We start from the raw sequence: 25,734 nt of genomic DNA, 5'->3' as shown, positions 1-25,734 counted from the left end.
GAGGAGTTTACAGAGGGCCCTCCAGAACTTTGAGGTGAACTGAACCCCCAAATCAGACACAATATGCAGAGGTAGGCCGTGCAGGCGAAAGAAGTGTTGGATGAAGAGGTTGGCCAGTCAAGAAGCAAAAGGAAGGCCGGACAGCGGAACAAAATGAGCCATCTTTGAGAATCGGTCCACCACCAACCATACCGTACTGCATCCAGCAGAGGGGGACAGATCCGTGACGAAGTCCATTGCAATATGCTGCCAGGGAGCATTGGGCACAAGCAGCAGCTGGAGCAGGCCAGCCGGTTTAGAGTGATCAACTTTGTTTGCTGCACACACCGTGCAGGAAGAGACAAGGTCCACAATGTCTTTGGGCAGCGTAGGCCAACAGAACTGATGAGCAATCAGGTCTCGGGTTTTACGGACACCCGCATGACTTGCCAGTTTAGAGCTATATCCCCTGTGGAGGATTCTTCTTCTGTCTGCCAGATGCACAAAAGTCCTCCCCGGAGGGATGTTTCTAACTTGAAGAGGGTTGATAGAGATGATGCAGGAAGGGTCAATGATATTCTGCGGGGACTCCAGTGTCTTCTGTCTCGAACGACCTGGACAAGCCATCGGCCCTCACATTCTGGTCAGCAGGGCGATACTGGAGCTAAAACTGGAACCGGGCAAAGAACAGCGACCACCTGGCTTGACGTGGCTTCAGCCGTTGGGCCGCCTGGAAATAGGTGAGGTTCTTGTGGTCAGTGAAAAGCAGGATGGTAGGAGCTGCACCCTCTAGTAGGTGTCTCCACTCCTCCAGAGCCAGTTTAATGGCCAGTAACTCCCGATCCCCAAATTGAGTAATTGCGCTCTGCAGAAGAGAAAAGCTTGGAGTAATAGCCACATACCATTGTCTTGCCTTTGGGACCTCTCTGAAGCAGAAGTGCGCCAGCACCAACAGAGAAGGCGTCCACCTCCAACGAAAACTACAGAGACACATCAGGATAATGGAGGGTTTAAGGTGACGTGAAGGCACTCTTCAAGCTATTGAATGCGGCCTCTGCCTTTGGAGTCCACACCTTGGCGTTCAGGCCTCTCTGGTGAGAGTAGAGATGGGAGCGGTCAGTGAGAAGTTTGGGATGAACGGTCAATAAAAGTTGGCGAATCCCAAGAAATGCTGTATGGCCCTTAAGCCTTGCGGGTGTGGGCATTCCAGGACAGCCTTTAGCTTCTCAGGATCCATCTTAAGACCCTGATCAGAGATAATGTAGCCCAGGAAGGGTAGAGACTTTCTCCCTTAATCGCAGCAAAACTTGATGGACATGTCTCTTATGAGTCACTGGATCTGGGGGAAAAAAAATAAATAAATCAGAATGTCATCGAGATAGACCACAACACAGACATAGAGGAGCTCTTGGAAGAAGCCATTGACAAACTCTTGGAAGACCGCGGGAGCGTTGCACAGACCAAAGGGCATTACCAGATATTCAGTGTCCGTCACGGGGGTTAAATGCCGTCTTCCATTCATCTTCCTGGCGAATGCGGATTAGGTTGTGAGCCCAGGTCTAGTTTGGAGAAAATGTTGGCTCCTCGTATGCGATCAAACTTCTGAAATTAATGGCAACAGATATATGTTTTTTACCGTGATCTGGTTAAGATCCCGGTAGTCTATGCTGGGTCGAAGAGATCCGTCCTTCTTGATGAAGAACCTGGCCCCGGCGGAGGATTTCCGTATGAAACCCCACCAGGTCTCTTCGAATTAAGTTAGCTGTGGATCCAGAGTCCAGATAGGCAGAGACCCGGTGCGTTCTCTCGCCGGACACTATGGTCACGGGGATGGACAACTTGGAAGAACGTCACTCCTCATCCACAGTTGTCTCTCCAACCAACCCTAGATTTTGGGGCTTTTGGGGGCACACACGGACAAGATCGCCTCTGGGGCCACAATACAGATAGAGTCCCGAGGTGCGTCTGCGTTGTCTCTCCGAAAATCGGGGGTCAGCACTGCCAGGTGGTGTAGTCGGAGGATCCGTACTGCCAGCAGGTGTAGTAGCAGGAACAGCAGAGGCAATAGGAGCAGGTGCCGGGAGAACTGCAGCTTGCGCATCCAGTCACTCTGTAATGGAGTTCACCGCCCGGGGGAGTTGGTCCTGTCGTAATTGTCAGACTAGCATATACAACTGCATGGCCTGTGATGTCACGGTCTTGAGTTGACCAGCGGGGTCCATGGCCTGAGCGTACCGTCACAATCTGTGGGTATGTGGACCCAATGAGCCGTACCGCCGTAGCGGTATAGCAGCTGGCCAAACAGGGTACAAACTCAATGTCTATTTTTCGGATAAAGGTACCCGTGGCAATTCAGACAGTAGCAATGGTTTAGGCTCGGATGGAATTCTGGCAGCGGGCAGACAACAGATGCGGAGAAACACAGTGGTTGTAGTAGGGGACACAATACGACTCCAACTCAGTATAGCACAGGAACACGGTAGCACGGGAAACAGAATAAAATAGCAGGAACAGGAACACTGGAACTGGAAAACACTCAAGGAACCATTTGCAAGACAGACATGAGTAGATACAAACACGCTCAGGCAATGCAGAGCCCTTCTTATAGTCCAGGGTGATCTGGGAGCAATCAGCTCAATCTCACACATGTGTACGCTCTAGCTCCTTAAAGAGGCTCTGGCACCACATTATAAGCGCCCTATCTTGAACATAATGTGATCGGCGCTGTAATGTAGATTACAGCAGTGATTTTTATTTAGAAAAACGATAATTTTTGATGGAGTTATGACCTATATTAGCTTTATGCTAATGACTTTCATAATGGACAACTGGGTGTGTTTTACTTTTTGACCAAGTTGGCGTTGTGGAGGGAAGTGTATGACGCTGACCAATCAGCATCATACACTTCTCCCCATTCATTTACACAGCAATTGTGATCTAGCTAGATCACTGTGCAGCCACATACATTAACGTTACTCAAGTGTCCTGACAGTGAATATACATTACCTCCAGCCAGGACGTGATGTCTATTCAGAATTCTGACACCTCGGTAACGGTGTGAGATTTACAGCAAGGCAAGCGTAAACTGTCATTTAAAACAAGATTTCGCTTGCCTTGCTGTAAATCACACAAACATTACCGAGGTGTCAGGATTGTGAATAGACATTGTGTCCTGGCTGGTAGTGATGTCTATTCACTGTCAGGACACAGTGTGTGTGCATGTACATAGTGATCTGGTAAGATTACTATGTGCTGTGTAAATGAATGGGGATAAGTGTATGATGCTGAATTGTCACTGATTGGTCAGCGTCATACACTTCTCTCCACAACGGCCACTTGGTCAAAAAGTATAACACGCCCAGTTGTCCATTAAGAAAGTCATTAGCATAAAACTAATATAGGTCATAACTGTCAAAAATGATAGTTTTTCTAAATAAAAAACACTGCTGTAATCTACATTACAGCGCCGATCACATGATGTACAAGATAGGGGACTTTAAATGTGGTGACATAGCCTCTTGAAGGCTGGACTGAGCTCACCTTAGTGGTCACTGCGGAACAGGACGGCTGCATGGGCAGACAAGTCTGGAGAGAAGGGCATCGACAGGATGGGAGGAGTTTGTGGTCAGTGACCCCGGACCTTACACATATGCTACACGAAGATGTATCTCAGATTTATTTTGGTCAATAAAGGCCCCTTTACACGGGCCAATTATCGGGCAAACTAGCATTCATGCGAACGCTCATTCCCGAACAATGCCTTGTGTAAACAGGGCAACGATCAGCCGATGTACGAATAAACGCTTATTCATTGGCAGATTGTATTGTTAATGCAGCATGAAATATTATCGCAGCCGGCAGCACATCTCCCTGTGTAAACCTAGTAACGATCGCTCGTCCCTATACATAACCGATCACTACTATGGGACTTTTGGAAAAAGCGTAGCTCAGCGTGTTACGCTGTTTTTGTAACTAGCAACCTAAAAATCAGGAAGTGGCCGGGAGGCAGCGAGAGCAGAAGAAGGTAGAAAGTTTTTAAAGGGAATGTGTCGCAAATTAAACCTTTTTTTTTTTTTTTTTAAGTGTCGTTACTTATTTCTATTATATTTTTTACGTTTTTTGCTGTATTTTATTTTTTTTTCCGTATGGTGGAAAGTATTAAAAATTAAATAATAATTTGACATGTTTTCCAATGTTGGCCACCAGGGGGAGCACTTCCCAGAATTACAGCAAGGTGAATAAGGCAAAGCAACCTGACTCACAGCTGCTGTAAATGTGGGAGGGAACCTCACCACCCCTCTCACAAGCCAGGTAAAGGTGTCTTCAAATTGCTAAGCAGTGTCTGGCAGCCATTATTGGGTGTGATTCTGCAGCTGGAAGAAGTTATAGGACACCAAAAGGCTAAGGGTATGTTCACACGCTTACTAAACAAAGGGAAAAGCGATCCTGATTTTCAGCCATTTTTTAATCAAACTCGCAATTTTTAACGGCCGTTTTTGGAGCTGTTTTTCTATAAAGTCAATGAAAAATGGCTCCAAAAACGTCCCAAGAAGTGATGTGCACTTCATTTTGGTCGGGCGTCTTTTTACGTGCCATTTTTGGAAAACTACCACGTAAAAAACGCCCTGTCGGAACAGAACGCCGTATTTCCCATTGAAACCAATGGGCGTTCTGCTTCCGATTTTTCAGCTGAAAACATTGTGTGTGAACATACCCCTAGGGTATGTGCACACACTAACTGCATTTACGTCTGAAATGACGGAGCTGTTTTCAGGAGAAAACAGCTCCGTCATTTCAGACGTAATTGCTCGTACTCGCGTTTTGCGAGGCGTCAATTACGGCCGTAATTTGGAGCTGTTCTTCATTGAATTCAATGAAAACCGGCTCAAATTACGTCCCAAGAAGTGTCCTGCATATAATGTATATAAGTGTCCTGCACTTCTTTGCCGAGGCTGTTCTTTTACGTGTGGTCTTTTGACAGCGACGCGTAAAATTACAGGTCGTCGGCACAATACGTCGGCAAACCCATTCAAATGAATGGGCAGATGTTTGCCCACGTATTGGAGCCGTCTTTTCAGGCGTAAATCGAGGCATAAAACGCCTCATTTACGCCTGAAAATAGGTCGTGTGAACCCAGCCTTAGAATGATGAAAGTGAAGTGAATGACTTTTCAGTTGACCGGTTCACACGCCGTGTATTTGACATGTTTTTTTTTTTGCACATTTTACGTGCAAAAAAACCACATAAAAAACGCTTGATTACACTTGATTTTGTGTGTTTGGGGGATGTGTGTGTGTGTGTTTGGGGGATGTGTGTGTGTGTTTGGAGGATGTGTGTGTGTGTTTGGGGGATGTGTGTGTGTGTTTGGGGGATGTGTGTGTGTGTTTGGGGGATGTGTGTGTGTGTTTGGGGGATGTGTGTGTGTGTGTGTGTGTTTGGGGGATGTGTGTGTGTGTGTGTTTGGGGGATGTGTGTGTGTGTTTGGGGGATGTGTGTGTGTGTGTTTGGGGGATGTGTGTGTGTGTGTGTTTGGGGGATGTGTGTGTGTGTGTTTGGGGGATGTGTGTGTGTGTGTGTTTGGGGGATGTGTGTGTGTGTGTGTTTGGGGGATGTGTGTGTGTTTGTTTGGGGGATGTGTGTGTGTGTGTGTTTGGGGGATGTGTGTGTGTTTGTTTGGGGGATGTGTGTGTGTGTGTGTTTGGGGGATGTGTGTGTGTGTGTGTGTGTGTTCTCGCCGCTGATTCTTCAAAACAGCTGATAAGCGGCTATGAAGTATCAGCGGCGCTCGTGCACACTCCACTCTGCCACACACACACACACAGGAAAAGTCTTAAAGGGGTCGTCCAGGAAAACATGGCGCCGCACCTGTCCTCAGGTCGTGTGTGGTATTACAGCTCTGTCCTATTCACTTCAATGGAGGTGAACTGCAATACCAGACACAACCTGAGGACAGGTGCGGCCCTGTGTCTCCAATCCGGACACCCCTTCTGTCCTGAGATGACCAGACGGGGGAGGCGGGAGTCAGAGCCACCCACCGCAGACAGAACCACACAACTATGGCATGAGGGCAGGGCTTGTCCTGAGTGCACTGTCTCTTGTTATGGACAGAGTTATAGTCACATGAACCCCGTCTGATGAACCGGTAACCTAGGTCCGATCACATGACAGAGGGGTCACCAAAAACCCTGTGCACCCTCAGCCCGTCCATCCAGCCCTTTCCTGGTTATATCTGCGTCTGGGAAAGCTGGGTGACCACCATTACCCCTCATACTGGAGTGTTTAGGGATGTGACTAATGAACCTCTCACACTCCAGTGTGAGGGGTAATGGTGGTCACCCAGCTTTCCCAGACCCCTGAACGGTAAATTTCTCTAGTTGTCCTGAGACTGTTTGGGGATGTGACTAATGAACCTCTCAGTCTCAGCACAACTAGAGAGATTTATCATTCAGGGGTCTGGGAAAGCTGGGTGACCACCATTACCCCTCCTAGTAGAGTGTGTTTGGGGATGTGACTAATGAATATCACACTCCAGTAGGAGGGGTAATGGTGGTCACCCAGCTTTCCCGGACCCCTGAACGGTAAATCTCTCTAATTGTGCTGAGACTGAGAGGTTCATTAGTCACATCCCCAAACAGTCTCAGCACAACTAGAGAGATTTACCGTTCAGGGTTTTCCCAGTACAGTTTCATCGTGTGTCCTTCACACAAGGGAGGGAGGGGGGGGGCGGTCGGGGGTCACGAGAGTGGGGGTCTGTGAGGTAGGGAGTGGGACATGCAGATACACATATCTTACCTGCAGTGCAGCTGGTCTTCAAGATGGCGCCTGCTCTCTCCCTGCAAACAGCTGCTCTGTCTGACTCTGACCTGCATCTGCGCAGGACAGAGCCATAGTGCAAAGTCAATGGGACGGGTCCCGTTCATTGACTCCTATGGACTGGAGCTGCCGTATTCCATGTCTGTATGTGTCGTTAATCGACACATACAGAAATGGAAAAAAAAATGGCAGCCCCCATAGGAAAGAAAAAGTGTAAAAATAAAAAAAGTAACACACAAATGAATACAAACGTTTTTAATAAAACACGAACATAAAACGGATATTAAAAAAAAATTTTTGGGCGACACTGTTCCTTTAAGGGGCCCCGTTCTAGAGATAGGTGTGGGACCCTGTGGATAGGTCATAAATGTCCCTGGTGGGAAAACCCCTTTAAAAAAGGTAAAAAAGAAAGATAATAGTCTAAACTGGCTGAAAGCACTTCAACAAAGCTCATATGTATTCAACCAACTGCAAATAAAGTGAATTTACGGATCTAGGATATTTGTTCACCTTAATCAGCAAGGGGAGCGCCAGCAAGATAGGATATGATGGATAAAAAAAAAAAGTAGGAACAGGAGCAGAGACAGCACTACCTGTTACCAACAATACCTATATAGACTAGATTATAAAGCAGTGTATAGAAAGTCGTTTTCCATGTCATAAATATCCTATGTCACAGGCGTAGGTTAACTTAAAAAGTAACGGAATACGTCATCTTCATGCAGGAAGATCAGCGACGACTCATACAGAAGACCGAACAGTTAAAATTCAAAAGAGAACAATTAAAACAGAAACTCAAACTGCCCAAAAGTTTGTGATTTTTTTTTATAGAATATCCTATAAGACTATTGCAAGGTTGTCGTTTTGAAATCCTACAAGATATTGTTGGACTATGGACAAATGCATGCAAAGGATTGGAAAAAAAAATAAAAAATACACAACCTTGGATTGGCCTTGGATTTTGCCAGCACCTTAAGGCCATATTCACACGACACAATGATGTTCTATGGGTGTATTCACACAGCCCTTTTTTAACAGCCCGTGAATAACGGCCGTAAGAAAATAGGACATGTCCTATTTTTGGCCGTTTTCACAACCTAACAGCCCCCATAGAAGTCAATGGATCCGTTTTTAACGGCTGTCAATACATGTAACAACCGTTACTGTGACATGGGGATTGGCAAGGGAACTACCAGCGACGCGATGACACTCCCCGATGCAGCGCCGACCTCTTCAAGTGTGGTCTCTCATGTTCCCGGGTTCGGCGGAGGCAACGCGATGACGCCATCGCGCCACCTTCGCAGATCTCGTGAAGAAGTGAGACCTCACGTGAAGACGAGCTGCATCGGTGAGTGTCATCGCGTCGCCGCAGATCCCGTGAAGACGAGAGACCTTACCTGAAGAAGACAGTGCTGCATCGGTGAGTAAGTAGGCCATTCGCGTAGGGGTGTGTGGCATCATATACAGGGAGGCTGTAAATAGTGTCTAGGTGAACATGTGACATTCCTTTGGGTGTTTTCAGGGAGTTGGGACAAAAAAAAGCCTGACCAATGACATTTGGTTTTTTTTTTCGTTTTTTTAACGGCCATGAAAAACTGATGCAAAACAACCATTAAAAAACGGACAGACGGACTGGAAATGGATGAAAATTTAGAGACACACTGATGCAAAATGGCCATGAAAAACTGACAGTTGATCAGTTTTTAACGGACATTTTTTTTCGCTGTCGTGTGAATATAGGAATATAGCCTTAGGGTAGCAAATTTGTTTGTTCGTTACATAGCTTTGTATTTAAAACCTTTATTTTTTTTATAAACAGATACCAGAACTTTTGCTCCAAATAGCTTTAAAATCATATACAACATTGCTGACCTATAATAATATCTTTAACAAAATCTTTATCGATGTAACTGTATTAATATTCACTTCTAACAATGGGCAATATGTTTTAATTCGCTCTTCAGCTTTTTTGGGGTATGACCTCACTGGGTATTTGTGGATATATTTACTCACTTTTTGGATAATTTTTTGCACATTGCTAGCATGTTTTGTTGTGAACTCAAGATTAGGACACTTCTTATACAACAGTTTTATTCTATATAAATATACTTTATTGAATATGGAGTTTGGTTCTAGACACGTTGTATGTAAGAGTTAGTTTCAATATTATATGCCCTCCAAATATTTATTTTGGAGCATAACTTAAAAATGTCACTTTATATATGGGTTGATGCAATCTTATACATATACATTGCACTTACGTTCACATATATACATTTAGGCGAGATATAGTTTCAGCCCAAAATTTCTGTGCGGGCAACCGCACCGCAAAACTCGTCTAAAACGGCCCGAAAATGCCTCCCATTGATTTCAAGGGGAGACGGAGGCGTCTTTTTCCCGCGAGTGGTAAAACAGTTTCGCGGGAGAAAGAAGGGACATGCCCTATCTTCGGGCGTTTCCTCCTCTGACCTCCCATTGACATCAATGGGAGGCAGAGAAAGCGAATTTCACTGCGTTTTATGCCCGCGGCGCTCAATGGCCGCGCGCGAAAAACGCAGCGAAAATCAGCGTGCAGGGAGAGGAAAATCTGCCTCAAACTTCAAAACGGAATTTTGAGGCAGAATTTCCGCCTGCAAAAAAACTCTGTGTGAACATAGCCATACACTACCGGTCAAAGGTTTTAGAACGCCTCCATTTTTCCAGTTATTTTTTACATTAACACAGTAGTAGTACAGCAAATAACGTGAAATGGCTCAAAGGTTCAAAAGTAAGTTAAAACCATAAAAATAATATGAATTTTTAACCTTAAACGCAACAATAGTCTCAAAAAAAGTCCTTTGGTATAAATCAGAAATTCAGAGAAGATATCAAGGACAGCTGCTCTGCACCAGAGAAAGCAAATTATGGTTTGAAATTGGATGCAAACTATTCCTACAGGTGTCTCAACATTTGGAGATTTCTTTCAAACCCTCTGATTCTATATAAACCAGTGTTGTAAAAGACTGCATTACAACACCCTGTAGGGCAGGATTTGGACAGTGTTGCTCTACAGGACAGAGCACATTGACATCATAATGGCAAGAAAAAGGCAACTAACCAAAGAAGACAGACAATTATAACCCTAAGGCCGGATTCACACGAGCGTGTAGGTTTTGCGCTCGCAAAAAGGTCCGTATGTCATCAGCATATGGTGCGCGGCTGCGTGATTTTCACGCAGTCGGCATCATGATGACACTCTGTTTTTATGTTTACAACCAGAAAAGCACGTGGTGCTTTTCTGTTTTCATTCATAGCTTTTACTGCTGTTGCGCGAATCACACGCGGCACCTGGAAGTACTTCCGTGTGCCGAGCGCGATTTGCACGCACCCATTGACTTCAATGGGTGCGTGCTGCGCGAAACACGGGCAAATATAGGACATGTCGTGAGTTTTACGCAGCGGCCATACGCTGCGTGAAAATCACGGACTGTCTGAACGGCCCCATTGACTAATGAAAATCACGCGCGTAGCGCAGACGTATTATACGTCCGTCTAAATAAGCCCTTAGAATTGTAGGTCTGTCCTACAAAGAAATTGCAAGAAAGCCAAGGTGGCAGTCAGTACAGTTTTCTATACTATCAAAAGGCACTTGGAAACTGGTGAAAACGGACAGGAAGAGTTCTGGCAGACAAAAGACCACTATGAAATCAGATCACAAGTTTTTGAGAGTCGGTTTGCGTGATCAGCACCTCACATCACAAAATCTTCAAGCCCAGCTTAATGCAGCAAAAAATAAACAAGTTTCCATTTCAACTGTGAAGAGAAGACTTCTATCTGCAGGTTTGACAGGTCGAGTACCAGTAAAAAAGGCACTACGAAGACTGCAAAATAAAAAAAAATAGACTTGCCTGGGTCAAGCAGCACCTCCAGTGGACTACTGAAGAGTGGAAGGTGGTCTTATGGACTGATGAATCAAAATTTGACATCTTTGGTACATCACGCAGGGTTTTTGTACATCGTTGAGTACGTGAAAGGAGGCTTCCTCAGTGTGCGACACCCGGGGCCAGCCTTAGAAGTGTACGACCTGTGCCATTGCACAGGGCGCATCACTCCCACAGGTGGAAGAGGGGCGTTGCGGTGGCTCCCTTCCCCTGCTTGTTTCAGAAGCGCCTGGGCCCGGCGACTCAGCAGTTGCCTTTCCACCCGTGCGCTACTTCTCTCACTGGCGTCGCTACCGCTGCAGCAGACATGACGGCTGCTACAGCGGTAGCGACGCCACATTCAATAGTATTATTATTACTATTGAACACTATAGCAGAGCAGGGAGGTATATCTGCTATCTACTAGCATCACTGTAGCTCCCTGAAGGAGCGGAATCCCCGTGTGGCCGTGGAGTCCGCTCCTGGACGGAGTGCTTGATGTCTGTCCACATATGGACAGTAACATCAGGGGCAAATCCTGAAGCGGAATCCCCATCCACAGCGTTACCGACGCTATGACCGGGGATTCCATTCCAGGAGAAGCCCATGACGTCACTGTGCCTCTGGGTTCTGTGGTGGTGGTCTTCTGTGTATGTGGAGCGCAATACACTACAATCTGTTTGGCAACTGTCTGTTTGTTGGGCTTACTCAGGGGACTCGGGATGGTACTTTAATACGTTTACATTTTGATCCTGATAGGTAACCCTAGCTTTTACGTGTGACGGTTATACATATTTATGACATTGTATTATTGTTGTGTATATAGTGGGTCCTGGACCACCATTACATGGTTTTAATTGTGTATCCCCTATTTTTAGATCTGGATGGACATTTGATTTTTATACTTTTTCTTAACATTAAATTTTTGTATGGTACACATGGGGTTTGTTTATTGTATGTATGTTTCTATACATAAGTTGATAGGTACTATAACTTATAAAGGAACCCTGCAAAGATATGGACTCAGAGTCCTTCTATATGTACCACCCTGTATGAAAGGGATCACTTGTATTATCAGCCTTGTATACAGCTTCCTGCTTTGTCCAGTATGCCTTTGCACTGGAGCAAAGTACAAAGAACAAGTACCAAATGTATTGAAAAGCTGGCCATACACAAGATTAAAAAGTCAGCCAAACCGATGAGGGCGTCCCCAGATGGCAAGGAAAAAAAAAAAAAGGAACATGCAAAGGCTTATTATATATGTAAATCTGTTTGGAAAATCCAAAATATAACAAGAAAAACCAGATAGACAAAAATAAAAATCAAAAACACCTGTGATTATTAACCGTACACTCTGCCCGCAAAAGAATGTAAAATCAAAGTGAAACCTCCCATTACAGATTTGTGCTCCTAGAGATCCCTCAGGCCTCCTTCACACACAGAATTTTTCTGCTAATTTAAAACATGAACATTTGCATAAAAAACACCAGCGTTATTAAAGTGTAACGTGCATTTTTTTTCTGGCGTTTTTTCATTAAGTGTCATTTTGTACATGCTTTTTTTTCTGCCGTGTTTTAAATCCTATAGAGAAGCCTATGGAAAAAAACTCTGGAAAAAAAAAAAAAACAGATACCCAGAGGATGCTGTATTAAGGAAAAAAAAAAAAATAGTAACAAACTACACAAACCAAAACTCTGTGTAAGGTCCTGTTCACACTGAGGTTTTTTTGCAGGCATAAAAAAATCCTGAAGAATTTTTTGCAGCGTTTTTCGCCCGTGGCATTGCAGGGAATCCAAGGGCCGCGGGCAAAAAGCGCTCGGAAACTAGAAAGAACATGCCCCCTTTTTTTTTTCTGCAAACAGCTAAAAGACGCCTGGGAAAAAAAACAAAACATAAAAAACATGCCTCTGCCTCCCATTGAAATCAATGGGGGGGGGGGGGGGGGCGATTTTGGCCTTTTTTTGGCACAGATTCAGAGTCAAAAAACTCTGACCAGGGCCTAAGAATCCAGCCTAAACCACATCTACTAACAAGATCTTCAGTCACCTGAGCATTCATCACAACTATTTGCCATTTCTAACATTCCACGGATTCCTTCTCTGCAGTGGGTGCACAAACATTGGGGTCCCAGGGGTGTCTTCTTACTGCTCAATTATTCTCCTATATGCCCAATGAAGCATAGTAAGCCTTGTAAAGTCTGCATAGCTACTGTCTGGAACACTAATGTGTTTTTCCAAAATACCTACACCACACTTCTTTACAGTAAAAGTATACCTAAAAGTAAAAATCTAAACGCGCTAAAAATGCAATCAACTAGTATCTCATCTAGAGGAAAACAACGTTAAAAAGTGTCCCTCTAAGGCTATGTTCACACAGAGTATTTTGCCGAGTTTTTTGACGCGGAAACCGCGTCGCAAAACTCGGCAAAAACGGCCCGAGAACGCCTCCCATTGATTTCAATGGGAGGCGTCGGCGTCTTTTTCCGGCGACCAGTAAAACTGCCTCGCGGGAAAAAGAAGCGACATGCCCTATCTTCGGGTGTTTCCGCTTCTGACCTCCCATTGACTTCAATGGGAGGCAGAGAAAGCGTATTTCGCGCTGTTTTATGCCCGCGGCACTCAATGGCCGCGGGCGAAAAACGGCGTGCAGGGAGAGGAATATCTGCCTCAAACTTCCAAACGGAACTTTGAGGCAGATATTCCTCCTGCAAAATACCCAGTGTGAACATAGCCTTAGGCTGGCTTCACACAGAGTTTTTTTGCAGACAGAAAATCTGCCTCAAAATTCAGTTTGCAATTTTGAGGCAGATTTTGCTCTGCCTGCACGCCGATTTTCGCTGCGTTTTTCGCCAGCGGCTTTTAAACGCCGCGGGCAAAAAACGCCACGAAATACGCTTTCTCTGCCTCCCATTGATGTCAATGGGAGGTCAGAGGCGTAAATGCCCGAATACAGGGCATGTCACTTTTTTTTCCCGTGAGATGTTTTTTCCACTCGCGGGGAAAAAAATGCCTACGCCTTCAATTGAAATCAATGGGAGGCATTTTCGGCCGTTTTTTTGTCATGTTTTTCGACACCGTTTCCGCGTCAAAACACGGTTTGTGAACTTACCCTAATGTTACTCTCACGCCTGATCTGATATTGGGCAAGTAGAGCATTCCAGGCTGGGCGGACAGCCCCGGAATGTCCGCTGCGGAAAACCGCAGCACTTAACCGGCCGCATCCCGGGAAATCGCTGCAGCCTGTGATTGGCTGCATCTGAGGTCACATGGGATGAAGAGTCATCCCAGGATGAAGAAACACAGACTCCTAGGTAAGTATAAGTTTTTTTAAAATTTCTTTTGCAGAGTTGCGTTTTTTTGCGGCAGAATCGCTGCAAACCTGTCGAAAAAAAAAACGCAACTGCCATTTGTTGCAGGTTTTACCTCCCCATTGAATTCAATGGGGAAAACTCGCAAAAAATAAGCAGCGTTTACACAAATACAATTGAGATGCTGTGGAATAAATTTAAGTATTTACACTGAGTGTGGATGAGATTTGTGTTCTCATCCACTCACTTTGCTCATACTGTATTTGCTGCAACTAATTCCGTTGTGTAAAAACCGCAGTATTTACGAACGTGTGAACTGATCCTTAAACCGCGACATAAGATCCCGGTTTTATGTATCAAATTACTCACTAAACTGCAGGGCTCCAGGATAACTGGGACGCTTAAATATTTAGGAGCCAAATTATAATTTTACGTTGCATTTCCAACCATTTTATTCACCGTCTGGAGCCCTGAACAGTACTTTTATATCAGTTTTAGTATTTAGTTGTGATTTAATATGGAGTCTTCCTATGGTCAGTCTAAAGCATCACTGTGGAACAGTATTTGTGACTCACCATTAGGATCCCCAATTATGGGAAAAACATGCACAGTTGATATGTGGATGGTCTGGGCGAGGATTGGATTTCCGGAATCTATATTTGTGGTCCCCAGCTGTCAGCTATGTAACACATTCTATGGGGAACCACCTCTTGTACGGTTCCAGATTAATGACAAAATAAGTCAGAATTAGATATTATTAAGCAGCCTCTTCCAAATAACTCCACATTTAAGTAAGGCCGCTCTAAACCACAGCATGTTTAGGAAGTTTCAAAAATAGTGGGGCCCTCAAGTTACTAAGCTGATGGCCACAACACAGACCCCCACCAACGACAAGCACGCACTGCCATTTCTTTGGGACTCTTAACAATAACATGTCAATACGTTGTTGTAACACATGAGCCCTCATAGAAACGCTGGAGGCCGAAGCTACAGGAAGGGCTTTATGGTGACCCCCACATTATGCAATGTCACTCTTGGCTTTAAAAAAAATAATGTTGTCCGTCACGACGACTGATTGAATTTGCAACAGGCAGGGAAGCATTGCATGTAACATTTTCCAGTCTGTTATGCGATCTATAGCCCCATCGGATTCCCACTGTTGTGTTGGCTCCCCCTATGCCAAGTTTCTAAAAAAAACAGAAAAAAAGAAGCAAGTCACGACCAAGTATTTAAAGAATTACAAACAATCTTTATTAAAGTCACATAAAAAAAACACACATAGCAACTATACACAGTAAAAATGACAAGGACCCTCAACAGAGATGGAATCCTAACATAAAAGCAGACTAGCCCCCCAGATGTAAAACTGATCAACCGATCCCACAAAAGGCTAAAGTGCATAAATCAATATTTTTACAAGGCAGGTGTTAGGCATGGTACATTTGCACAGATAGATACCGGAGTATAATAAATATATATAAAGTGCAGTCCTAGGTAGAACTAACATAAAGAGCAATATACCTACACCTACACGATGGAAAGTAAGTAGGAGATCAGGACCGGGAGCAGAGACCTCTGCTGGACCCGACGCGCGTTTCGCTGGTGCTTCGTCAGCACCAGCGAAACGCGCAGAGGTATCCGCTCCCGGTCCTGATCGCCTACTTACTTTCCATCGTGTAGGTGTAGGTATATTGCTCTTTATGTTAGTTCTACCTAGGACTGCACTTTATATATATATTTATTATACTCCGGTATCTATCTGTGCAAATGTACCATGCCTAACACCTGCCTTGTAAAAATATTGATTTATGCACTTTAGCCTTTTGTGGGATCGGTTGATCAGTTTTACATCTGGGGGGCTAGTCTGCTTTTATGTTCGGATTCCATCTCTGTTGAGGGTCCTTGTCATTTTTACTGTGTATAGTTGCTATGTGTGTTTTTTTATGTGACTTTAATAAAGATTGTTTGTAATTCTTTAAATACTTGGTCGTGACTTGCTTCTTTTTTCTTGTTTTGTTATATCAGTCACTAGGACCACTAGTATAATTTGGGGCATTGTTCGGTCTGCTAAATATGCTAAGTTTCTGTAGTAACACGGCGTGAGATACCCTCAAGCTGCCTTTCGCTGATTGGTCAGCATCAGAGGCAGGGAAGCTCGCTCCACCCCGTTGGCTAACTACAGCATATTAGCCTATAGGGAGTGTGGGCCATATCTCAGGAACGGAAGGTGCAGGAGAAATTTTTTATATATATATATATAAAACAGTGCTGGAATCAGGGAGACAGCAATATTCAGGTCAGTTAGCCAGTTCAACTTATACGACCTAGTGACAGGTCCTCTTAAAACGAATTGTGAAGTGAAGCAAGAAAAACCGTATCGCATCCTGGCCTTAAGAGTATATTCAAATGGTGCAGTTAAATTGCGGTAATATTTGGCACTCTGCTGTAATAGCGTCAGATAGACACACACTATATGGACAAAAGTATTTGGACACACCAATTAATCATTAAATTCAGGTGTTTCATTGAGTCCCATTGCCACAGGTATGTAAAATCCAGCACCTAGCCATGCAGTCGGCCTTTACATTTGTGAAAGAATGGGCCGTTCTAAAGAGCTTACTGAATTCCAGCGTGGTACTGTAATAGTATGCCACCGTTGCGTTCAGGAACCACAGTAACTCAGCCACAAGGTGGCAGACCACAGGTCAGAGTCACCGAGTGGTGAGGCTCATAGTGCATAAGAGTTGCTAACGCTCCGCTGACTCGGTAACTGCAGTGTACCAAACCTCCACTGGCATTAACATCCGCACAAAAACGGTGCACCAGGAGCTTCATGGCATGGGTTTCCATTTTAGCTGACTGCAAGCCTTACATCACCAGGCTCAATGCCAAGCGTCGGATGGAGTGGTGTAAATCATAACGCCACTTGACTCTGGAGAAGTGAAAAGGAGTTCTGTGGAGTGACAAATCATGCTTCTCTATCTGGCAGTCTGATGGTCGGGTCCGGGTTTGGCAAATGCCAGGAGAACGTTACCTACCTGACGGCATTGTGCAAACTGTAAAGTTTGGAGGAGTGATAATGCTATGGGGCTGTTTTTCAAGGGTTGGCCTAGGCCCTTTAGTTCCAATGAAGGGAAATCTTAATGTTTCAGCATATCGAGCCATTCCGGACAATTGTATGCTTCCAAGTTTGTGGGAACAGTTTGCGGTTCGGCCCTTTTCTCATTCAGCGTGACCGTGCCCCAATGCACAAAGCAAGGTCCATAAAGACATGGTTGGGGGAGTTTGGTGTGGAAGAACTTGACTGGCCCACACAGAGCCCTCACCTCAACCCCATCAGACACATGTGAGTTGAACTAGAACCAAGATTACATTCAGACCCCCTCATCCATCAGCATCTGACCTCCCAAATGCTCTTCTGGATGAATGGGCAAAAATTCCCACAGACACACTCCAAACTCTTGTATAAAGCCTTCCCTTTAGGCCTCATGCACACTTCAGTCTTTTCCTTCAGGGTGCTATCCGTTTTTGTCACTGATAGCACCCTGAACCCATTCATTTAAATGGGGCCATGCACACTTGTTTTTTTGACGGTCCGTTGCTCCTTTCCGATCCAAAGTAGAGCGTGTCCTACTTTGGTCCGGGATTCCGTGACCGTGAGGCCCATGCAAGTCAATGGGGCCGTCAAAAAAACTGAAGGCACACGGAAGGCATCCGTGTGCCGTCCGTGTGTGACGGAGCCGTTGCCTAGCAACCGCCGGGCGGGCAGAAAAACATTAGAAAAATATTACACTAATCGGCAGCCACTTGTCTCTATCAATAACTGATAGAGAAAAGAGGCTGCTGATTAAAAATAAAATAAAAAGCATTTCATACGTACCCGGTCGTTGTCTTGTCTTCTTCCTCCAGTCCGACCTTCTTTTGTGACGCGGCGGCCTGTGATTGGCTGCGGCGGCCTGTGATTGGCTGCAGCGGTGACATGGATTGAACGTCATCGCTGGAGGCCGGACAGGGGGAATGTAAGTATGAACTTATTATTTTTTTTAAATTTTTAATACATTAAAATTTTATTTTCCGTGCGCCGAGCATGGTACTGTCACCCTGGACAGTACCATGCTCGGCGAACGGAAACACGGAGTGCACACGGAAACCACACGGCCGCTAAAACGGGTCCACGGACCCGTCAAAAGCGGACGTAAGTGTGCACGAGGCCTTAGAGGGGAGGCTGTTTTATCTGCAAAAGGTGAACCAACTCCACATTAATAACTATGGATTTTTAATATGGGTTGTCATAAAATCTTATGTAGGTGTCCCAATGGAAACCCATGTCATGAAGCTCCCGGGGCACAGTTTTTGTGGTGACGTTAATGTCAGAGGAGGTTTTGTACTCTGCAGTTATTGAGTCAACAGAGCGTTGGTGACTTTTATGCACCATGCCCCTCAGCGACCCCGCTCGGCAACTTCACGTGATCTGGTGCTTTGTGGCCGAGTTGCTGTGGTTCCTAAATGCTTCCACGTTGCAATAAAACCACTCAGGGTATGTGCACACGATGAGTGGCTGTTACGTCTGAAATGACAGACTGTTTTCAGGAGAAAACAGCTGCCTCGTTTCAGCCGTAAATGCTCCTCCTCGCATTATGCGAGGCGTCTTTGACGCCTGTAAATCTTGAGCTGCTCTTCATTGAGTTCAATGAAGAACGGCTCAAATTACGTTGCAAAGAAGTGCCCTGCACTTCTTTGCCGAGGCAGTCAATTTACGCGTCGTCGTTTGACAGCTGTCAAACGACAACGCGTAAATGACAGGTCGTCTGCACAGTACGTCGGCAAACCCATTCACATGAATGGGCAGATGTTTGCCGACGTATTGTAGCCCTATTTTCAGACGTAAAGCGAGGCATAATACGCCTCGTTTACGCCTGAAAATAGGTCGTGTGAACCCAGCCTCACAGTTCATCATGGAATAATTAGGAGAGAAGAAATTTCACAAACTGACCTGTTACAACGGTGGCATCTTATCACAGTATCACGCTGGAATTCAGCGACCAATTCTTTCACAATGTTTACAAGGGTCTATTAACACATCGCGGTTGAGGTGCGGTTAAAACCACATTTAAAAAAAGTTTTTCATTGTGGTTGCAGTTTTTTTTTACCACAACCGCATCGAAAAACGCAGCTAATCCGATGCGTTTTTTACGCCGTTCTAACTGCACCTCAATGTGTGAATGGACTTAATTAAACACCTGAATTCAACGTGTCCCAATACTTTTGTTTACGTAGGGGTGCAGTCCACGTGTATAACTGACAGCACACTAACTAAACACGGACCTATGAAAGCATTTTTTTTTGTAGTAAAAAGGTCAGTGTGTTATGTGCAACTTTAGAATTCATTTTTAAAAAAGAAAAACCTACTTTTTGAGATACAGCTGAATTCTGCACCCGTCAAGGATTCAGGTCCTAGCGTCCAATACAGCTGCTCTGTATACAGAATACAGAGCAGCTGTATCTAGAAAAGTAAAAATATTTTTTAATAAAAATGTATTTTAAAGTTGCACAAAACAAAAAGATTTTTATTTATTTTTTGCAATAAAAAAGGTCAAAACACTTTCGAAGGTGTACATAGCCTTTAAAGTCAATGAGTACGTCCACACTACCGACTTTCCGAAGAAACCATTGGTTCGAGCAGGGAAAAATTGTGGCAGCCACTACCATGGTCTGATTCCAGTGTTAGACTGATCTACACAATAGGTGTGTGAAAAGATTTGACAGCACGTGGATGCTATCCGATTTTCACTAAAGGATTGCTAAGAGATGCTGAAGAAAAAAAAAACACAAAAAAAAAAAAAAAAAAGTCAAATTTTTCGATAGACGTAAAAAAGTAAACGATCACACTGCTACACTGAAGTTAATAACGGACACGCGAAACGCACTCTGGCACAAAACGGATTCAACTCTGATGTAAAAATCTCTGCAGTTTTTCCTGGAGAAACGGTGACTAGTTTTACATCGCTCGTCTGAATAGGCCCCTAGGATATATTCACACGTGGCAGATTGGTTGCAGAAATTGACATACATCTGAATGGAATTGGTTGCAGAAATCTACGCACACGCTGCAAAAACAACCCCATTCACACGTATGGACTGGATTTTTCAGTCGCAAAAATGTCTTCCGGGTGTGAACATACCCTTCATTTTTGTGTCGCTCCTGTTTTAAAGGGGTATTCCAGCATTGCCACTTGAGTGAATCCTCAGGACTTCATTGGATGCGTTCTATGCAGGAACATTCGTCTGTTTACAGGTAATGAAGACATTAGGACACGTTCACATGCAACTTACGCTGCAGATACATCTGCGACTGAAAATCTGTTTCATACATCTGAAATTTCTGTACCAAATCTGCTCCATGTGAACATACCCATCAGACATACCTGCCATAGAACAGCTCTTATTAGACCCAATGGTTTATTTCTGCTGCTTGTGTGGAAAATTTTGCACTCAAATGTATAGTTTTCCGTACTTTTGAAAGTAATGCCACACAAAAGCTGAAGCTGCCCATTCAAGCAAGAAATGACTTGTGGGAAGAGATACTTTTACAGACTTCTATCAAGCAGAGAGTGATTGGATACAATAAATGAATGAATAACATAGTAACATATACATCGCACCCAAGACTAGAAGGAAGGAGAGGGGCATGCCAGGGTGCTGGCAGCGTGCAGGGCACAGTAGCTTGTGGAATCGCACAAAGCAATAGACTATAGAGGGGGCACAGTATGTGCACTGCAGGGTGATACCCAATCTCCAGGAGAGTATCCCTCCCTGACAGTGCATGGTGCCCACACCACTTACCTCCTGAAGTCAAAGGGCATGGTGTACCGCCTCCCACTGACACTAGGCACTGATTTAAAGGGGCCGCTCCTCGCGTTCAGGCAGCCGGTGTCAGAATCCTCTTCAAGCCTGCCGGCTAGACACAAAGGAACTGTCGTCAGCAGAGCTCGCCGAGCGGCCTGTGATTGGAGGCGGCCTGAGGAGGAGAGGACACATCCGGCCCCGGTAGCCACGTGGGATATTCTTATAAGTCCCTGACTGACTGGCAACCTGGCTGCTGCGGCTCTGCTTCCTGCACCGTGTGATGCCAAGGATCGCTGGCAGCCTGGCACATGGACAGTAACCTGATTATATCCTCGACTACCTGCCAAATCTCATTACCGAGCAGTAACACTATTATACCTCACTGTTCATATGGTCTAGTGTCACTGCAGCTAAAATCCACCATACCTACATACCATACATTCAGCTAGGTAGGATTTATTGTTCTCTGTTATCAGCCATTTTAGGCTGCGGAAATGCTAACTGTAGAGAATGTCACTAAACACATACACACACACTATATATATATATATATATATATATATATATATATATATATATATATATATATATATATATAATTTATTGTAGGGCATCAGAGAGAATTAGTCAATGCACCTCTACCCACTAAATGCCCCCAATCAACATTAAATAATAGCAGGGTATACAAATAAAGGGGTTCGCATTAAAGAGGTTGTCCAGGCAGGGGGCGGTTTTTCATACTGATGACCTATCCACAGTATAGCTCATCAGTATATGATTGGTGGGGGTCTAGCACACGGACCCCTCACGATCAGCTGTTTCGGCTGCCTTCAGGTACTGGAACTTCTCGGTGTCGGAAGCAGATGGCTCCGTACACTGTAGAGCGGCCGTACTCCAGCTCTGCGGATGTTCGCGTCTGGCACCGACTCCTGCATAGCTTCCAATGCTTGGAGGAAGCCGGAACAGCTGGTTGTTGGACCCCCCTCCAATCATATACAGACAACCCTTTGGCTGGGTTCACACGAGCATGCTACGTCCGTAAAGGACGGAACGTATTTCAGCCGTATTTAAGTCCTGGACCGAACACAGTGCAGGGAGCCGGGCTCCTAGCATCATAGTTATGTACGACGCTAGGAGTCCCTGCCTCGCTGCGGGACAACTATCCCGTACTGTAATCATGTTTTCACTACGGGACAGTAGTTCCACGGAGAGGCAGGGACTCCTAGTGTCGTACATAACTATGATGCTAGGAGCCCGGCTCCCTGCAGTGTGTTCGGTCCGGGACTTGCGGCCGAAATACGTTCCGTCCTTTACGGACGTAACGTGCTCGTGTGAATCCAGCCTTAGGCTCCTTCCTGCTGCCTAGAATTCTTCAAAACTGATTGGAAGAAAAAAATGCCAAACAATCAGATAGCCCATGGCAACCAATCAGATTCCACCTCTTATTTTTCAGAAGCCCTTTGGGAAATAAAAGCAACAACCTGATTGGTTGCCATGGGCAACTACTCCACTTTTCCTTTGCACCTGTTTTAAAAGATCTCCCCCAATAAGTATGGAGCATCCACTATCTCCCCTTTAGGCTACATGCACACGTGGAATTTGGTCCAGAAAATCGGCATCAAAACCGCAGGTAATTTTGCAGGTAAAATCCACACCTGGTGCGTTTTTTCATGCATTTTTAAGTGCGGGTTTAACATTTTGATGTGGAAACCAGTCAGATACAATTAATTTGTCAGCGGAAACGCAAGATAAATTGACATGCTGCAGATTTTAAAATACGCACCGCAGGTCAATTTACATGCATAAAAAAACTGCCACGTGTAGATGAGATTTTTTGAAGTCTCATTTACTTTACTGGTACTGAATTAGACTGTGGATTTGCCGCACAAATGTATGCGCGCCACATCCGCACGTAATATGCATCGTGTGCATTTGGCCTTGATACTTGCCGTGTGTGGTAACATAGTCTATAGAATTACTGGCAGGAAACTTCTATACCTCACATTGTGGATAAGCAAAAAAGGGACATTGAAGTTCATTCAAGGTTTTTATGCATTTCAATTTTCTTAAACAGGACATCATTTAACCCTTTCCTATGCTTTCATAATGCAGCGCCTCAGAAGCAACCTATATAAAACCCGTCCTGGAACTGCCGCCCCCACCAGCCGAGGGCCAGTGGTAGAAGAAGCCTGGACTAGCAGATGGCACGCACTCATGATGATGGAAGTATTAGGCTAATTGCACACGTTGCAGAATTTGGTACAGAAAATCTGCATCAAAACCCCAGGTAAACGCAGGTAAAGTCCGCGCCTAATAGTGCGTTTTTATGCTGCGAATTTTGGTGCGTTCTTTTAAAAACCAGACAGATACAATTCGCGAACGGAAACGCAAGATAAATTGACATACTGCGGAATTTAAAATACGCACCGCAGATCAATTGACGTGCTGAAAAAAAAACGTAATGTGTAGATGAGATTTCTTGAAATCTCATTTACTTTGCTGGTACTTTATTACACCGCGGATTTGCCGCACGAAAATACGCGCTGCAAATCCGCACGTAATATGCAGCGTGTGCATTTTGCCTAAAAGTGTAAGGTTTATGGTGAAACATGTGAGAATGACCAGACTGACTAAAAGAGATAAAGCGGGCCGGTTGAAGGTTCTGCTATGGAACACCGTTTATTTGTTGTATATTACGCACACTTTGTTGTTTGTCTAATAAATATTGATTTTCTTACCTGCTAGACGTTCTGTTTAAAGAAAATGTGTAATCCGGTGAAGTACCTGTCAACACTCTCTAATGTCACTGACTGTCTGTCGGCGCTCGTTCAGTCATGTGTTCTAGAACAAGCCGCGGAGAGTGCATTAGCCACACTGAAGTTCCAGCACTAAGCCTCAGCTGCCATCTAAGTGCTCACACACTAACAGCTTCATCGGCCAAGGTGTCTATGGATACAGAGGGTATATAGTGCACTGCATTTACAGGCCTACATTGTAACAGTACATCCCAAGCAATCCGCTCATTTCAGGAACTCGTACGGCCTCGCACAAAAGCTGTATGATGCCGCATGGCCTCCATGTGCTGCTGTACAGGCTCCGGTAGGGGCTGTATGTAAAGAGATATTCTCCCATAGAAGCAATGCTTTTAGAGAAGAATACATCCAAACATACGGAGTGCGATGGAACTTGTCAGTCGTACAGAATCCGACAAAAGTGTAGTAGAAGCTCCTTATACTTATGTGGAAGTCCTGTTAAGGCCCTGTAATATGACTGTGTGCATGAGCCCTAAGACGGAAAATTTAGGCAAGCATGACTTTGAATATAGTACATGAAACCATTGGGCCCTCCCCCAATAGCAACAGCCCAACTTTTACTATTTCCTCAAAAAGGGGTGGGGCTAGGCAGTACCAGGATTACTATAAAGAATGGCATATGTAGACGGCGCATAACGAAATATTTTTTTATCATTTCATAAAACTCATAATATTTATTTTCAGTTGAGTTCATGTTTTTTCTTGGTACCATTTTTATGCATCATGCCTTTTTGTGTCTATGGCAACGCGCAGGGTGCAGCTGGGCGGTACAGTGGTTAAGGCAACCGCATGACACCCAGAGAGTCTCATGCGCATGTCCTATGAATTATAACAGGCCCCACAGGAGACTAGAACGAAATTATAGGGACACTTTATAGGGAATCTGTCACTAGTTGAAGGGGTAACTGACGATGAGGGAGAGAAGGATTCAACGTGTCGGATTTCAACATGCCCAAACCTTTGTTCTCTTAGGAGCTAAGCGGCTGACAGGTGTATGAGCATGCTTATAGAGGCGACCTCTATTTAATGTGTAGGGTTGGCATCTACTAGATTTCCTAAGTAAAACAACCTCCTGCAAGCGCTGAGTACCCCCTGAACGCCCATATATTTATCAATATGCAAATGCACATAAACTATATGGCCTAAAGTAAGGAGCGGCCGCACTACCGCCCTGCAAGAAATAAGGGGAGGCCACCATGACAGGATAGGAGGGAGTGGGTAGGAAGGAGTTAAGGAGAGATCGTAGCAGTGGTTAGGGGAGTGTAGGGGAGTGGTTTGGAGGGGAGGAGGGGGTGTGAATCTCGGCTTCCCGCTGTTTTCCTCAGTTCGAGGGAGACAGCGGGAGGAGTAACAGCAACAGCAGTCCCGCCCATCCGCCCTTTAAGTTACGGGTTTTGAATGAGAAGTGCGAGACATGGATAGTGTATGTGAAGGGTATAATGGGAGATATTTCGTTTGTCACGGTGGCTGGTGGGGGGAGTCCTTGAGGTTGGTCAGTAAAACTGGTGGGGGGGTCGCATCAGGGGTATGCGTCCCCCAAAATATGTGGAAGGCTTCTTAGGGTGTTACCCCTTTGAAGCGCTTTATGGGCAAAGCCATCTGCAGAAGTGAGCGGTGCCTTCGAGTCGGGTTACGGCTGGAGGTAAAAGCAAGTGGTGGGGGCAGATGGCTATTTTTTCGAATTTGCGGTTACCTCAAGGGCTTCCCCTGGTCATGTTATTGGTGTTATTTATATTGACCCTGTTAAGGGTTTGTTATGTGTATTTTGGAAGAATTCAAATGTTTGGGAAATTCTTGGTTATTTAATGTTTGGTTATAAAATGTTATTTTCATAAAATTTGTAATAATAAACGGCTGCTGTGGCCATTAAAATCCAACCTCGGTGTCATGTGTTTTATTCTTAAAGGGGTAAGGAATTATTACGGAACACTCGACTCTACTTATCCAAGTCATGTTGACACCCCTCCTAATTATTAAGTTCAGGTGTTTCATCCATACCCATTGTAAACAGGTTTATAAAATCAAGCACACAGTCATGTAATCTCCATAGACAAACATTGCTAGTAGTATGGAGCTC

The 25,734-nt window shown here is 44.8% G+C and overlaps 1 protein-coding gene and 1 long non-coding RNA gene across 2 annotated transcripts in view; one reads left to right on the top strand and one right to left on the bottom strand.

Annotated features, from left to right (window-relative positions):
- The window catches only part of ERGIC1 (endoplasmic reticulum-golgi intermediate compartment 1), a 110,649-nt gene extending 89,521 nt beyond the window's left edge, over window positions 1–21,128 (bottom strand). The window contains exon 1 of the mRNA XM_075856505.1: window positions 20,842–21,128. Coding sequence (XP_075712620.1) covers window positions 20,842–20,861 — 20 coding nt within the window. The 5' untranslated portion in view covers window positions 20,862–21,128. The remainder of the gene's footprint in view (window positions 1–20,841) is intronic.
- On the top strand, window positions 20,987–24,948 carry LOC142749008 (uncharacterized). The gene is made up of 3 exons (XR_012882354.1): window positions 20,987–21,293; window positions 22,957–23,131; window positions 23,590–24,948. It is a non-coding gene; the product is annotated as an uncharacterized LOC142749008 (long non-coding RNA).
- Window positions 24,949–25,734: the final 786 nt, after the last annotated feature.

Source organism: Rhinoderma darwinii, chromosome 3 (genome assembly GCF_050947455.1).
Source record: "Rhinoderma darwinii isolate aRhiDar2 chromosome 3, aRhiDar2.hap1, whole genome shotgun sequence".
NCBI classification, from domain to species: domain Eukaryota; kingdom Metazoa; phylum Chordata; class Amphibia; order Anura; family Rhinodermatidae; genus Rhinoderma; species Rhinoderma darwinii.
The sequence above is the reverse complement of the archived record's forward strand: the minus strand, read 5'-3'. Positions and strand labels throughout refer to the sequence as shown.